The following is a 17,320-nucleotide window of genomic DNA, read 5'->3' as shown; positions in this document are numbered from 1 at the left end:
TGTGTCTATTTTTCCCCAAGTACAATGCTACTTTGGTTACCATTGGTTTATAATGTGTTTTGAAGTCATGTAGTGTGATGCCTCCAGCTTTGTTCATTTTGCTCAGGATTCCTTTGGCTATTCAGAGTCTTTTGTGGTTTCATGTAAATTTGGGGACTGTTTTTTCTGTTTCTGTGAAGAATGTCATTGACATTTTGATAGGAATTTCATTAAATCTATAGATTGCTCTGGGTAGTATTGACATTTTGACAATATTAATTCTATCCATGAGCATACAATATCTTTCCTTTTTTTTTTTTTTATATGGAGTCTCACTCTGTCAGCCAGGCACTAGAGTACGATGGTGGAATCTCAGCTCACTGCAACCTCTGCCTCCCAGGTTCAAGCGTTTTGTCCTTTTTTTTAAGTAGAGACACAGTTTAACCATGTTGGCCAGGCTGGTCGTGAACCCTTTCCATTTTTAAAATGTCCTCTTCAATTTCTTTCATCAGTGTGTTATAGCTTTTCTAAGATAGATCTTTCAGTTATTTGGTTAAATGTATTCTAGGTATTTTATAATTAATGTAGCTATTGTAAATGGGTTTGCCTTCTTGATTTCTTTTTCAGAGCATGTGCTGTTAGTGTATATAAATACTATTGATTTTTGTATGATTATTTTGTATCCTGCAACTTTACTTAGAATTCATTTTTCAGTTCCAACTGAATTCATTTATTAATTCCAACATTTTTTTGTGGAGTCTTTAGGGTTTTCTAATTATACACTCATGTTGTCTGTGAACAAGGATAATTTGACTTCTTCCTTTCTGATTTGGATGCCCTTAATTTATTTCTCTTTTCTAATTGTACTGGCTAGGAATTCCAGTACTGTGTTGAATAGGAATGGCAAGTGCGGACATCTTTGTCTTGTTCCAGTTCTTTTTTTTTTTTTTCAACTTTAAGCAAATTTTTATTACACTAAGGTTGTCACATAATTGGATATTTCTCTACTTTGTACACAATTATTCTCACTCTCCACAGAAAGGCTGCTTAAATTCTCCTTTGGTGGTGGCAAGCCCTAAAATCCTGATTTTAACAGAATAGTATTAAAAATGCCTCAGTGATTTAAGTTGAAAGCAGTACATTGGTACATGGCTTTTGCACCCAGTGTTAGGAATATATAAATGTCTTTTTATCCAAAAATACAAATAAATTATCTGTAGGCATAGACAATGACAGCAGTCAAACATTATATATTTGTTGCTTGAAACCGGTAGCTGATTGTTATAGTGATTTCCTGAACATCAGCTAGCCTCTTCTTCAGTCATTTTCTCCAGCTTCTCTGAAGTTAATGGTGAGGAACACTGCCTTGGACTTCCTGCCATAGTTCATTAATTAAAGGAAAGCACTATTCTAATAATTAGAACTTGCCATCTCCCATAACACCTCCCATTATACCCATTGCACCCGTTACAGGGTGCTTCTCTGTTTTTAGGAATTTCTGTGACTACAACTACCGCTGTAGTTAACAGAGAGGCTACCCCAGCAGCATCCAATAAAGCACTTCTCACAACCTTTGTTGGCTCAACAATTCCTTTTTCCACCATATTCACAAAATTTCTGACCATGGCATCATAACCAACTTCTGAGAAACTACATAATTTTCTCAGCTATCAAAGATCCTTCCACACCTGCATTTTTAGCCATGGTCATTTCAGGAATTTTGAGTGTTCTCTTAATAATTTCTGTACCAATTTTTTGATCTTCATTAGCTGGAGTCAATGAGTCCAAGGCACCAATGCACCAAAGTAGGGTACAACCCCCTCCCAGAACAATACCTTCTTCCACAACAGCTCTTGTAGCATTAAGGGCATCTGTAACTCTGTCTTTCTTTTCATTCACTTCAACATCACTTGTCCCACTAACCGTCAGCACAGCTCCTCTATCTGAAAGTTTTGCCAGCCGTTCAATTTTTCCTTTTCATATTCACTAGTTGTGACATCCAACTGCTCAATGATTCCTTGAATTCGTTTTTCAATTCGAGCCTTGTCACCTTTTCCTTTTAAGGACATAAGATCATCTTTGATCACAGTGACCTCTTCAACTTCTCCTAAGTCATGAGGCTGAACATCTTCGAGATTTAAGGTCAACTCCTCATCTTCAAACACTGCACCACCAGTAGCAATAGTTATACCGTTAAACTGGTTCTTTCAACTGTCACCAAACCTTGGAGCTTTGACTGCTACAACCTGAAGACCAACTTTTATTTAGCCTATTCAAAATGAGTGTGCTTAGAGTTTCTCCATCAACATTTTCAGCAATTATGACCAAAGGCTTATGGTGAGCATGGGCAATTTCAAGAGCAGGTACAATGGGCTGGACATTAGAAATTTTCTTTTCACTCAATAGAACATAAGCATCCTGGAATTCACATTTCTGACCTTTTGATGTATTAATAAAGTATAGAGAAATATATCCTCAAACTTACCTGCCTTCAATAATTTCTTTTTTCTTTTTTTTTTAAGATGGAGTCTCGCTCTGTCACCCATGCTGGAGTGCAGTGGCACAATCTCAGCTCACTGCAACCTCTGCCTCCTGGGTTCAAGCGATTCTCCTGCCTCAGCCTGCCAAGTAGCTAGGACTACAGTTGCATGCCACCACATCCGGCTAATTGTTTGTATTTTTAGTAGAGACGGTGTTTCACCGTGTTAGCCAGGGTGATCTCAATCTCCTGACCTCGTGATCTGCCCGCCTCCACCTCCCAAAGTGCTGGGATTACAGGCGTGAGCCACTGCACCTGGCCTCGTGCCTTCAATAATATCTAATTCATCCGTAGTGTTTTTCCATCTTTAATGTGATGGAACCCTTTCTTTTGACCTTTTTCATTGCATCAGAAATTAGGTTGCCAATTTCTTTGTCTCCATTTGCAGACATTGTAGCAACCTGAGCAATTTCTTCAGGGGTGGTCACAGGTTTAGACTGCTTTTTAAGTTCAGCAATTACAGCATCAACAGCTAACATCACACTTCTCTTGATTTCCACTGGATTAGCACCTTTGCTAAACTTCTTGAAGCCTTCCTTGGCAACAGTAGCAGTGGTAGTGCCATCCCCAGGCTCTTCATTTGTGTTATTGGCAACATCTTGAACAAGTTTAGCTCCGATATTTTTATATTTATCCTTTAAGTCAATAGGCTTTGCAACAGTCATACCATCTTTTGTTACTTTGGGACTTCCCCAGTTCTGCTCAATAATCACTGTTTTCCCCTTTGGCCCCATGGTAATGGCTACAGCAGTGAGTAAAAGGTCTGCACCTTGAAGCATTAAGACTCAGGTATCTGCACCAAAAATTTTACATCTTTGGCATAAACCCGAGTGAGATGAGGAGCCAGGACCCTCGGCACTGGTCTCATCTGACAAAAGACTGCAGGTAATTGAAGCATTTCTGCAGGGTGGTGGCAGGACTTGCGCACGCTGACACGGGCTGTCGGTGGTGAGTGAGGGGGCTTGTTCTACTTCTTAAAGGAAAAGCTTTCAGCTTTTCCTCATTGAGTATGGTGTTAGCTGTGGGTTTGTCATATATACCCAGTTTGTGTGTATTTTTACCCACAACATGTTGAGCATTTTTTATCATAAGGGAACGCTGAATTTTATTGAATGCTTTTTCAGCATCTGTTGAAATGATTGCATGGCTTTTGTTCTTGGTTCTGTTGACATGATGTATCACACTTGTTATTGATTTGTACATGCTGAACCATCCTTGTATCCCTGGGATGAATCCCACTTGATCATGGTAAATGACCTTTGTAATGTGTTGTAGCATTCCATTTGCTAATATTCCATTGAGGATTTTTGCATCTATGTTCATCAAGAATATTGGCATGTAGTTTTCTTTTTTTTATTGTGTTCTTGTCTGGTTTTGGTATGTCAGGTTTGTATGTGTGTGTGTGTGTGTGTGTATGTTTAACATTAGTGACTCCATTTTGATTCTGACAACTTTCACAATAGTTACTGAAACAATAATCTAAGATAGATAATTTTTTTCATTATTTCTATTTTTTTCTTCTGAGACAGGGTCTCCTTCTGTCACCTAGGCTGGAGTGCAGTGATACCATCATGGCTCACTCCAGCCTTGACCTCCTGGGCTCAAGCGATCCTCCCATCTCAGCCTCCCAAGTAGCTGGGACTACTGGCATGTGCCACTGCACCTGGTTAATTTTTTAATTTTTTTCTAGAGATTGAGTCTCCCTATGTTGCCCAGACTGATTTAAAACTCCTGGGCTCATGCAATTCTCCCGTCTTGGCCTCCAAAAGTGCTAAAATTATAGGCTTGAGTCATTGCACCCAAAAGCCGATAGATCATTTTAAATGCATCTTCAAGAATGGTTCTAAAGCTTTACAACCATATAATTTATTTGATTGTTTTTTGTTTCTATAAAGGCTCAAGGTTGACCAACACTTAAAACACTATGACATAGAGTAGGAGAAAATATTTGCAAAAGACATATATGATAAAGGACAGCTATCCGAAATATGCAAAGTATTAGAACTCAACAATAAGAAAAGCAACAACCCCACTAAAAATCAGGCAAAGGACCAAAGGAACAACCCCACTAAAAAATAAGCAAAGGACCTGGACAGACACCTCACCAAAGAAGACATGTGGATGGCAAATATGCATGTGTAAGGATCCTGAAAATGATATGGCATTAGGAAATTGCAAATTATGCCACAATGAGATATTGTTACACACTTATTATAATGGCCAAAATCTAAAACACTGACAACAAATGCTGATGAGAATGTGCAACAATAGGAACTCTCATTCATTGCTGATGGGAATGCAAAATGGTACAGCTACTTTGGAAGATAGCTGGGCAATTTCTTACAAAAACTAAACATAATTTTACCATACACTCCAACGATAGTGCGCTTTGGTATTTACTCAAATGAGTTGAAAACCTGTGTCTACACAAAAACCTGCACACTGATATTTATAACAGCTTTGTTCATAATTGCCAAAATTTAGAAGCAATCATGATGTCTTTCTCTGGGTGAATGGGTAAATAAATTGTGGTGCATCCAGAAAGCAGAAGATTATTCAAAACTAAAATGAAGCCACGAAAAGACACGGGGAAAACTTAAATGCATATTGCTAAGTGAAAGAAGCCAATCGTAAAAGGCTATATACTGTATGATTCTAACTATATGACATTCTGGAAAATGCAAAACTATAGAGACAGTAAAAAGAACTGTACTTGCCAGGGGTTGAGGAGGAATGAGAGATAAGTACATGGAACATGGAGGATTTTTTACAACAGTGAAACTATTGTTTATGATACTATAATGGTGGATACATGTCCAAAGCCATAGAATATACAACATCAAGAATGAACTCTAATAAGCTATGGATTTTGGATGATAAACATGTATAAATGTAGGTTTGTTGATTGTAACAAACGTACCACTTTCTTGCAGGAGACTGATAGTTGTTTACGTGTGTGTGTCAGGGGGTGCAGAGTATAGACGGGAACTCTCTGTACTTTGTACTCAATTTTGCTGTGAACCTAAAACTTGTCTAAAAGATAAATTTTATTTTGAAAAACACCATCATACACTAAAACTTTTTTGTCTTTATTTGGTAATACTTACAAATAGAATTTTATTAAAATTATATTTAAAGGTAGAGTCAAAAGATATGCATGTTTTAGTGAAATATCTTCTATTATTATTACTATCATCATAGTTATTATCATTTGACTTAGAAATCCTAAGTAGACATTATGAATATAGAGATCAGTAATGTTCATTTTGAAAAAGACATATACTTGATAAAATTGCTTCTTGTTCTTTTGATGTTACTGTGGTTAAGAGTCTTGTGCTGTAATGATCTTAGTTAAAAATAGTAAAAAGAATCTCTTCAGTATTGTGGTGGACTCTGCACAGTTAATGCAACAAGAGGCAGGGTCACCTGCCCATATAGCTTGGTTTGTATCAGCCAGTTGAAATGTCAAGATGGTTCCTTATCCACTGGATAATTTCACAATCCTCCTCTTAATTTGGTTGCTTTGGACACATTCTATCCTGGAAACAAAATCTAGGCTTCATAATACACTCGGAAATAATAGATTCATGTTCTTTTTTTCCAGCTGGTACTGGTAGAGTTTACACATTTACTCCTGCACCATAGGAACAGCTGCTTAAAAAGCTGAAGTGTGTATTTGATTCCATTACACTGGCACAGTAGAAAGTCACGTAAAAGACGGAGACTCTCTCAGTTTCTCCATATTTGGAAAATTAATTCTTTTAAGTGCTTTAAAAAAAATCTCTACAGGTGGTCACATTCTGTGAACTTAGGACCAGAAATGACCTCATCACCTTCAGCTGGTCTAAAAGTTGTCTTTGGCTGCTGCACACTTCACAAAATCTTGTTAATTATGATTGTTTTTCCTACTTATAAGTCCTTCTGGATAAATTTTTATAAAGCATTTATTTTTATCACTTACGTAACTACATAAAATATTTTCATTGGTGTCAAAATGTCATGTTATTGCCAAACACATTCCATTTCAATTTCTAGAAATTATTGGAAAGTTAATACCCACACTTTAATGGCACCCTTGCTGTAGTATTAAATCATACTTTACTGAAATTCACAAGAATCATAATTACACTGCATTTATCCAGAATAAAGCACTAGAACAGTTGCTTTTTGACCATCTTGTCCGTTAATTACTATGCATGCACTTTCTTTTTAGACAAACAATAAATGAAATTTAGTGTCTTTCTGGAACTGAGTTTTCATGAAAGTGATTGTCATATATATACTCATCATCTACTTATCTTTTCAGCACAGTGATATTTTAGTTCAAGAATCAGTAAGTGAATCTTTTCCCTGGCTTATAGAACTTCACCCTATTTATTTCTATGTCAAGAAAGTAAAAAATATTTTAAAAAGTAAAATTAGGCAAGAAAGTTGTCTTGCTAGCTAGGCATTTGGTTTCTCCTTAGATTTGTTATTTAAGAAAACTCAGTCTCCCTAGGCATCATTTCAAGAATATAATTGTTTAGCTGCAAAGCTATAGTTTTGGGTAGAAAATTCCCTTTGAGGGTTGCACATTGAACCCATATTTAGAGAACCTGAGAAATGAGCTTTCAGCAGTAATCACATTCACTCTTCTCCCCACAGCCTGGGGTGTCTGGAAGAAGCCACCAGGAACACTGCAGGATGACTAAAGGGCTGAGTTTGATCCAGTTTCCCAGAATAGGTCCATCACCCTGAGGCCCTTTTTTGCCTAGGTCCTGCATATTCCATGCTATGGACTGAATTACATCCCTGTAAAATTCATATTTTGAAGCCTTAACCCCCAATGTCATCGTATTTGGAGATGCGGCCTTTGGGAGATAATTAAGTTTAGATGAGGTCATGAGGCCATGGCCTCACGATGGAATTAGTACTGTCAAAAGAAGTGGCATCAGAGAGCTTGCTGTGTGTCTCTCTTTCTGCCATTGTGAGGACACAGGGAGAAGGCGGCCATCTGCAAGCCAGAAAGAGGGATCTAGCTCCAACCATGCTGGTGCATGAAGACTTCTGGCCTCCATAACTGTGGAAATAAATGTCCGTTGTTGAGCCACTCAGTCTATGGTATTTTGTTATTGCAGCATGAGCTGAGGATTAGAAATGGTCCCCAACCTAACCATGGTTCCACTTACGCTTTTTTGACTTTATGATAGTGCAAAAGTGAAAAGCATTCAGTAGAAACTCTAATTGGAGTGCACATACAGTCATCCTGGTTTTTACTTTCAGTATAGTATTCAAAAAATTACATGAGATATTCCACACCTTATAAAATAGACTTTGTGTTAGGTAATGTTGCCCATCTATAGGCTGATGTAAGTATTCTGAGCATGTTTCAAGAAGGTTAGGCTAAGCCACGATATTCTGTAGATTTGGTGTATTAAATGCATTTTAAACTTAAGATATTTTCAATTTATGATTAGTTTATTGTGACATAACCCCATCACAAGTTAAGGTGTATCTGTCCATCCCCCAAGGACAAGAGACTTGGAGCCTGAGCACACAGGAATGGTGCAAACTCAGATGTTGATCCAGGCAGTTCAGGAACACATGTTTTAAAATTGGAATTGTTGCCTCAATTTTCTCTTTCAGTGTGTAAATAGAACCTCCAAATAAGATTAAATTGAAGAGAAAGTATTAAAGGGCAGTATTCCAATGGAATCCATGAACAGTTTGCTTGCACTGACTTGCTAAGGAAGGAAAATTTTTAAAGTAGTCATTATACTTAAGAAAGTTAAATTTATAGTTTAAGTTATGGTATATTTTGTACTGGGCACTGTGCCTTCCTCATAATATTAGATATTTGTTGATTTAAGATGTTTTTTACTTCATCACATGTATTTAGCAAAGAGTAAATTCTTATAAAAGAATTTTATCATATCCTTGTGACAAGTATACTCCATGCTAAATGTGGTACTAATTACTTGAGTGTGAAGGTGAAGATTTCTCCTGGCAAATTTGGAACAACAGCTTAAAAAATAGGTACTACACAGCTGAAGAGTCTTTCTTTCCAGGTTCAACTCATATACCTACTATCTTGCCTTTCCCTAAGCATATATATTTAAATTCTAGAAACCGCCACATCACTTATTAAAGCCAAGCATGTGTCTAATATTTATTACACTACATTTTTAGTTTTATGAAATACTGCTTGGAACAAATAGTCACCCAGGACAGAGGTCCCGAACCCCTGGACCATGGACCGGTATTCGTCTGTGGCCTGTTTGTAACTGAGCTGCACAGCAGGAGGTGAGTGGCAAGTAAATGAGCATTACTGCCTGAGCTCCGCCTCCTGTGAGATCGGCAGCGGCATTAGATTCTCATAAGAGCACGAGCCCTATGGTGAACTGCACGTGTGAGGGATCTAGGTGGTGTGCTTCTTACGAGATTCTAGTTAATGCCTGATGATTTGAGGTGGAACAGTTTTGTCCTGAAACTATCCCCTCCGCCTCCTGGCCATGGAAAAACTGCCTTTCACGAAACTGGTCCTTGGTGCTAAAAAGGCTGGGGATCACTGATCAAGGGCATAGCTAATTTTTGCCATAGCTATGTCATAAATTAGATGTGTTATGACAAAATCTCACCTGTAGACCTGAGTTGAGCATATGAGCCTATTTCATTGTGGTAGACAATTCTGTCTGCCGTGGTCCTCCAAAGATATTCACATCCTAATCCTCAGAATCTGTGAATATGAACCTTACATGGCAAAAGGGAGTTTGTACACATGATTAAGTTAAGGATCTTGATGTGGGGAGATTATCCTGGATTAACCAGGTGGGTTCAGTGTCATCAGAAGGCTTCTCCTATGAGGGAGGAAGAAAGTCAGAAATAAGAGTAGGAGATACGATGTTTGAGCAGAGGAGAGAGAAAGAGAGAGAGAGAGTTGAAGATGATATGCTGCTGCTTTTGTTTTGAAGATGGACGAAGGGGCCCTGAGCCAAGGAATGCAGGCCACCTCCAGAAGCTGGAAAACGCAAGGAAATGGATTCCCCCAAGAGCCTCCAGAAGGAACACAACCATGCCAACCTGTTTTAGACTTCTGATCTCCTGAACTGTAAGATAATAAATATGTGTTGTTTTAAGCCAATAAATTTGTGATAATTTGTTATAGTAGCAATAGGAGAAGAATACAGCAAATCAACACTGATTTTATTTTCTTAACATGGTGCAACTAATACCAACTTAAAAGCAATTTAAACTTTACACACTAGTTGTCAAATTCCCTAAAGAGACAAACGTAAGTGGATATAAGAGACTAATTTAATCTTCTGACATCTATGGGCACATTGAAGACTGGGAGAACTGGTAGTGTTCACGCAGTGTTTGTCCAACCCTTTAACCCAGCACCCTCTAGACCTGCACTGTCCACCCCTCCTGGAGCTACTGTGCCCTGGAATTGTATCTAGAATGTAATGAGATGTGCAGGAAGTCTAAGATACACTATGGATTTTGTAAAGAAGAGTACAAAAATACCTTGATGATTTTTGCTTTGTTTTGTTTTTGAGACAGTCTTGTTCTGTCATCTAGGCTGGAGTGCAGTGACACAATGTCAGCTCACTGCAACCTCCTCCTCCTGGGTTTAAGCAATTCTCCTGCCTCAGTCTCCCGAGTAGCTGGAACTACAGGCACATGCCACCGTGCCTGGCTAATTTTTGTATTTTTAGTAGAGACGGGGTTTCCCTATGTTGCCCAGGCTGGTACAAACTCCTGACCTCAAGTGATCCACCTGCCTCAGCCTCCCAAAGTGCTGGAATTACAGGTGTGAGCCACCGCGCCTGGCAATAATTTTAAAATATTGATGGCATGTTAAAATGATACTAGTTTGGATATATTGGGTTAAATAAAATATATTATTAAATTTAATTTTAACCTGTTTTAACTTAATGAATGCTGTTACTAGAAAACTTACATTGCACATATAAGTCATATTTTATTTCTATTGGACAGTGTTGCTCTACACAGATGAATTCTATGTAATGATGTAATTAATATCATGTAGGTTACTTATGTCAATTGATAGATTATTGATTAATGATTAGACTGCTACAGTTGAGAGAGTTGATGGATTTATTTATATATATATTTATGCAGTTTAAAACTAGTATCTCCATTTTTTGTAATCATATTTTGCTAGAGTGTCTGACCTCTACAAATCTCAGGTTAAATTGTGGTGAGTTAAGTCAGACTTTCAAAAAACTATCTGGAGGAATGCCTAAGGAATAGTGAGAAATCCTGTTGGCAGCTCAAAGGTGGCATTTTTGGATGGCGGGAGGTAGGGTTTTCTGTAGTGGGTGAAAGTGACTTTTGTGGATGTTTTGTTGCCTTTTTTTTTTTTTTTTAAAGGAAGGAAAGGTAGTCCATAACTGAAGACATTGTTACTATAAAAACCTTAATTTAGGTAATTTTTTTGGGTAAAATGAAAAATGTATTTTTTCCTTTTAGTGTAGGAATACTTACAGGGAAGACAGAATTAAAAAGAGGAGGCATGGGCTGGGCACGGTGGCTCAAGCCTGTAATCCCAGCACTTTGGGAGGCCGAGACGGGCAGATCACAAGGTCAGGAGATCGAGACCATCCTGGCTAACACGGTGAAACCCCGTCTCTACTAAAAAATACAAAAAAATAGCCGGGCGCCTGTAGTCCCAGCTACTCCGGAGGCTGAGCCAGGAGAATGGTGTGAACCCAGGAGGCGGAGCTTGCAGTGAGCTGAGATCGCCCCGCTGCACTCCAGCCTGGGCGACAGAGCAAGACTCCGTCTCAAAAAAAATAAATAAATAAAGAGGAGGCAGCTTGCTTGGATAAAAATCACCCAATTGAAGCCACTAGGAAAGACCTAAACCTTGTGGCTTCATTAACACATGTGTGTCTGGTTAGGAATAAACTATGCTACCAATAGAATGATGAGGTTAGAGCTTCCTAGACCATTGGCAAACTAATTTTTTTTTTTTAAGGGAACAAATTTATTTTGATTTTTCTGAAAATATCAGGAACTATGAAAAACAAGGTTGATATCTGGCTGTACCAAAAGCAAAGTACAAGTAAAAATAACATTTGAAAACCATGTTTAAGCTTAGGGAAGCATGTTTTAAAATACAAAGTTTACTATTCTTTTCTCTATAGAGCTAAACAAGTTTTCTAAACCATAAGACTACAGGTTTTTTGTTTGTTTTTTTTTTAACTGACATAATTTTTAGAACAAAAAACTAAAGGGGAATTAAAAAGCACTCACCTCCTACCCTGGAATCTCATCATTTATAAAATAACATGCTCAAATGTCAGTGAAAATAAACAGTTGATAAACCTGAAAACAAGTCTTTTAATGAGTTCAGGTTACAACCAAACACAGGATTTTGTAGCTGGGAAGGAACAGCTTGTATAACAACCGAGCCTTACCAAATACAAATAAATATAAAAGGCAACTAAAAACAAACTATAAAATTGAAATCTTTCTGTAGAGTGGCAACTTTCACAAAGTAAAAACAACTTAGTTCCACAGAGTTGCATATTCTGTAGGCATATGGTCAATTTTTTTCCACGTCCTTTTGTCATGCACTATCAAAATAAAAGAATCTTTGTCATGGAGTATGTCTGCTGAAGAAGGCACCAAAATTCTATCCTCCCTATTCCCCTAAATAATATTAATAAACCTCTTATCAATCTTTTCAAGGTAACTTCAACGCCATTAAGAATTAACATTCTAAATATGTAAAGCTGTAGAAGGAAGGTCCTGCCTATTCTTTGCCCCTCTCAATCATTCTAGTCTGGTTTACCAAACAGAACTGCTAGCTAGGAGGATAAAAATATATTCCCATGTTCACTAGCCATTAAATAAACATAGCCATTTGTGCAGGAAGCCTAACATTTTTACTACTTCCTGACTTTTTAAAACTTAAGGATAAGCCCATTTCCACAAGCTAACTTTACAGCTCCTTAATATTCTTAATCTGGACAGTTTACTTTGCAGACTTTGTTGGTGTCTGCCTTTTTCAATTATTTTACCCAAAAAATAGGCCGTGAAAAAACTTTCAAATTCAGGAAACCCCTGCAGGGAACCCTTATGGTGTGTGAGTGTGAGCACTAAGTTGAAGAATACTCTTAATTCACAGAAATGTAGGACTGTCAGACTAGAGCTGAGTTCATTCTCTTCTTTCAGAGACAAAATGTCAAGCTGAGCAGGTTTGCAGAAAGGGTTCCCCATACAGTCATATACTAGTGCTGGGAAAAGGAGAGAAAATACTACTTAATTGGGTTTTGTGGTTCCTCCAGGTGGGTTCTAGAAAGATTTGAGAGTTGTACTCTTCATTTTCAAGTCCAAGTGGCTGCAGAAACATTTCAAGAATTCCCCTGGCAAGGTAGCAAATCAGTTTCCTTTTAGATCTAAGACTCTTGTCACTTTAAGAAAAATTTTTTTCCCCAGAACCTTTCAGAGACTCGTCCATTTGTTCATGTGATGAAAATCGTCTGCTAAATAGGCTAGTTTCTGTAGCCATTTTTCATTTCCAAAGCACTCAGCAAAAGCTGGCTGTTTTCTTGTAAGTACTTGGCAATTCACCTTTCAACTCAAATGTCCTGTAGAGATAAGGATGTCTGATGGTGCAGGAGGTTTATGTGCTGTTTGTCCAGGTTTTTGTTTTGGGTGTTTTCATTTTTTAAACATTTTTGGATAAATGGGTCTTTGATACAGGTAACCAGTTTTGTAGCATTATTGAGAACGTCACTGTATCTTCAAGTTTTTTGATATCAGCATCTCTGTGAAGAAAGCAGTGTGTTATAACGTCAACATCAGGATTTCTTTCTTTTTTTTTTTTTAATGACACAAAATAACTTATGGAGACAACCACTGATGGGGCACCAGGAGGGTAGATAACAGACCTCTGGTTACCAGATATGATGTCACAACATTATATATTGGCCTTTGTTTTGGTAGCCTAGAAATAGAAGAAGTTTTCTTTGAATTTCATCATTTACAAATCTTACAAATGCTACAGCATGACAAATATTTGTGAAACCTGTTGACTCATCATCCTGGATAGAGAAGCTGCTGCTTTTCAGTTAATGACGCAAAACCTTTTTAGCATCATTTGAGATATCAGACTTATTGAGAATAAAGTTTTTTCAATTTTGTACTGCATCCTGCCCCAGCATTGTAATGTTATTAGATTCTCATCAACTATGCATATTTTCCTTTCCTGAGATAAGTTCTGCTACAAGATAATTCGCTTCCTAAACCTTTTGACTAAATGTGATTTTTGAACAAAAGCCTTACTGTTTTGATAGTCCAAAAGCAATTTGAAAATAATGAATATTCTTTCTTGTCAAGTGGCTGTGATTTATAGTTACAATTTCTAGTTTTGTAAGTTGCATGCCACAGACTATGCACAATGGGATAGGACAGCTTGGACTGAGTTCATATAAAACCCTTGAGGACTAGCTTTCATTATAAAGACAGAATTTCTTTGTGCCCCCTGTTGCACTAGAATACTGAAGTATACTCAGAAGACCAAAATTCTTCATCACCAACCTTTTCAGAAATGTCTGTAGTTCTGTGCCTAAAATGGCTCTCTTCTTTCTCACATCTTGCCTTCCCAAATTGCAGCACTGAACTGTCAGCTTTGTTACACACAAATGTTAATAAAATATAAAAACAGACATAGCCAAACAAGAAAATCACAAAAGTACAAAAACTTCAAACAATTCACTTCTAACCTACATGATCCACATTTTTGCAATGTTTACAACAAAGTGGCAGGGGGACAGCTGAGCTGTGGCATGTAAAAACTCCTTCCTTCGAATGAAAACTCCCCTCTGATTTTCTACTTTACAGTCAGTTCACTACAGTAAGTCAGCTGGCACTGCATAAGAGGAGCCTGGGAAAGGCCAGCATCCCCCTCCCCTCCCATCCTCCCCTCTTTGCAATAGTGTGGCACGTGGGTCTGCCTCTACATAATTCCATAAGGGCTGAAAGATGCCTAACAAAATGATTAACAGGGCTGTGCAATCATTGTTCACTACTGTGAGAATAGCATAATGCAGCACACAAATAAAAAACTGTTTTTAGTCACAATTCAAGGTGGAACCCCAGCAACATCTCATAGAGCCCCAGTTGAGAAACCCACCTCCAGCACCAAATGGCCTCCTATGAGAGATCATTTTCATTTGATTTGGACCCTTCTGTGGCTTGACTTGCAAGTTCAGGTTTGGCTCCTCCCTCATTTACCACCTGTGGATTAGACGGTTTTGTCTGCCCCAGCACCTCAGTATTCTCTGGTACCTGCTGGTTATTTTTCCCTTCTGCTGTGTTGTTTTGATCTGATTTGTCAGCAGCTTCCAGTTTACCTTCTTTCCCATTTCCCTGCTTTGAGTTAAGCTGTGATGGATCCTTAGAGCTCGTTATCACCTCCTGGAGATTGAATTTTCTTTTTCTTTCTTTCTTTCTTTTTTTTTTTTTTTGAATGCTCTGTTGCCAGGCTGGAGTGCAATGGCACCATCTCCCACCTCAGCTCACTGCAACCTACGCCCCCCGGGTTCAAGCGATTCTCCTGCCTCAGCCTCCTCCCAAGTAGCTAAGATTACAGGCCCGCACCACCATGCCCAGCTAATTTTTAAATTTTTAGTGGAGATGGAGTTTCACCGTTTTGGCCAGGATGGTCTTGATCTCTTGTCCTCGTTATCTGCCCACCTCCTTGGCCTCCCAAAGTGTTGGGATTACAGGCATGAGCCACCGCCCAACCGGAAATTGTATTTTCTAAACAACATGTAATCTTTCACCACACTCAGGCAACAGACAGCTTTGATGATTTCTACTACCACCATGTACTGTGGATTGGTGAGATCCGGTTTATTTTCTGAATTGAGGGTACACACTATTCCTCCCAATTCTTTGATAACTTCTCTATTCTTGTGACTGTGTCCAGAGTTGGTTCCTTCTGGTGGGTTCGTGATCTCACTGACTTCAAGAATGAAGCCGCGGGCCTTCCCGGTCAGTGTTACAGCCCTTAAAGGTGGCACGGACACAAAGAGTGAGCAGCAGCAAGATTTTATTGTGAAGAAAGAACAAAGGTTCCACAGCATGTGAGGAGACCAAGTGGGTTGCCACTGCTGGCTGGGGTGGCCAACTTTTATTCCCTTATTTGTCCCCTCCCATGTCCTGTTTCTGTCCTATCAGAATGCCCTTTTCTCAATCCTCACAATGATTGGTTACTTTTAGAATCCTGCTGATTGGTCGATTTTACACACTTTTTGCTAGCTACAGAGCACTGATTGGTGCATTTTTACAGAGTGTTGATTGGTGCATTTTACAAACCTCTTGCTAGCTACAGAGCGCTGATTGGTGCATTTTACAATCCCCTTGTAAGACAGACTAGTTCTCCAAGTCCCCACTGGACCCAGGAAGTCCAGTTGGGTTCACCTCTCATGACTGCTATTTTGAGATTTGTACACAATCTGAAACATCCCTTTGCTTGGAACTTTAAACCAGGGTTCCAAAAATGTTTCTGCATATTTTTTCATATCTTCTAAAAAAGCCTTGCATGTGCCTGAGATGGGTAACATTCGTAGAATAACTTGAGTCTTCTTGGTTTTGTACACATCCTGGAGAATATTATGCATCAATATATCAGGTTCTATCCCAAGTGTCCTGATGAAGACAATGTTATTTGCTCTACTTTCCACTAACTGGAATCTTCTTAGGCTCATCTCTGTAGATGCCTTAATGTCACCAACTTCTTTCTTCAAGGCAGCCTCCACATCATCATCTTCTCCCTCACTTCCAGGGGCCTTCTGATCCTTGTCTGTAAACTTTTCCAGCCCATACGTGTGGTCGCCATATTCGTTGAGCAGGGTGTAGACCTCCTCCACACACTTGCGCTGGTTCATGTTGCAGGTGATGAGGATGCCCCGTAGCCTGGGCTATAGCTGACTGGGTCCGCCAGAGTCACAGCTCCGAGCCCGCTTGGCCAGCACATACTGAGCCTTGCCTCTGCGCTTCCTGCCGCCAGGCTGAGGAGGCTGCTGGGCGGCAACCGCCATGATGTGTGCAAGCTGAGAGGAAAGAGAAATGTTTCTCCACAGCTGTTGGAGTCGTCACCTCCCGGCGAACTTCTACATGGTTTAGGGGTGTGAATAGAAGAAGTACGATGGCTTCAACATTTGGGATACATATGCCTTTTTACCTGCAGACCATGAGTAGTTTTTAATCACTTAAGTGTTTTTGTCTTCTCACAAAGGTTTCATGGACACATCTTTCTCTTTCCGAGAAGACAAATTTCTTTTGAAATCCTGTTAGTATTTCATGAAGGCATCTAGCCAGTGCAGCTTCCTAGAAGGAAACTTCCTTCTTAGGAAACTAAACAAGATCCGAAAGCAATTATGCTTTGCATGGCGATCACTTAGAGTTCAGTGTGGAAAAAAACCATATATGTGTATATTAGGCGTGTGTGTGTATGTATATGTATATATATGCAAAAGCAAAGTGATGTGTGTTTGGTAAAAGACAAAACATTTGCCTTCTGGGCACTCTATACCATTTTGGGAATGCTAAATATCACCTAGGACATGAGGCTCATGGTTTGACACTCAGCATGAAAAAATATATATTAAGAAAATTTGTTCCGGGCATACTGGTTTGCACCTGTAATCCCAGTACTTTGGGAGGTTGTGGTGGGCGAGGCTAGAGGCGAGCAGTTCGAGACCAGCCTGGCCAACATGGCAAAACCCTGTCTCTACTAAAAGTGCAAAAATGAGCTGAGTGTGGTAGTGCATGCCTGCAATC

At 38.9% G+C, this 17,320-nt stretch overlaps 1 protein-coding gene and 1 pseudogene across 1 annotated transcript; both read right to left on the bottom strand.

The window, feature by feature from the left end:
* Positions 1–1,396: 1,396 nt before the first annotated feature.
* On the bottom strand, positions 1,397–3,416 carry LOC105500849 (annotated as a pseudogene).
* An 11,270-nt stretch (positions 3,417–14,686) lies between these two features.
* LOC105500806 (THUMP domain-containing protein 1-like) lies at positions 14,687–16,578 on the bottom strand. Its single transcript, XM_011926481.1, is given in 3 exon segments — positions 14,687–14,972; positions 15,302–15,454; positions 15,959–16,578. Coding segments are annotated over 3 exon segments (1,059 nt in total).
* Between the last annotated feature and the right edge of the window lie 742 nt (positions 16,579–17,320).

This window comes from Colobus angolensis, unplaced genomic scaffold, assembly GCF_000951035.1.
Source record: "Colobus angolensis palliatus isolate OR3802 unplaced genomic scaffold, Cang.pa_1.0 Scaffold69, whole genome shotgun sequence".
NCBI classification, from domain to species: domain Eukaryota; kingdom Metazoa; phylum Chordata; class Mammalia; order Primates; family Cercopithecidae; genus Colobus; species Colobus angolensis.
This window is presented reverse-complemented; position numbering and strand designations above follow the sequence as displayed.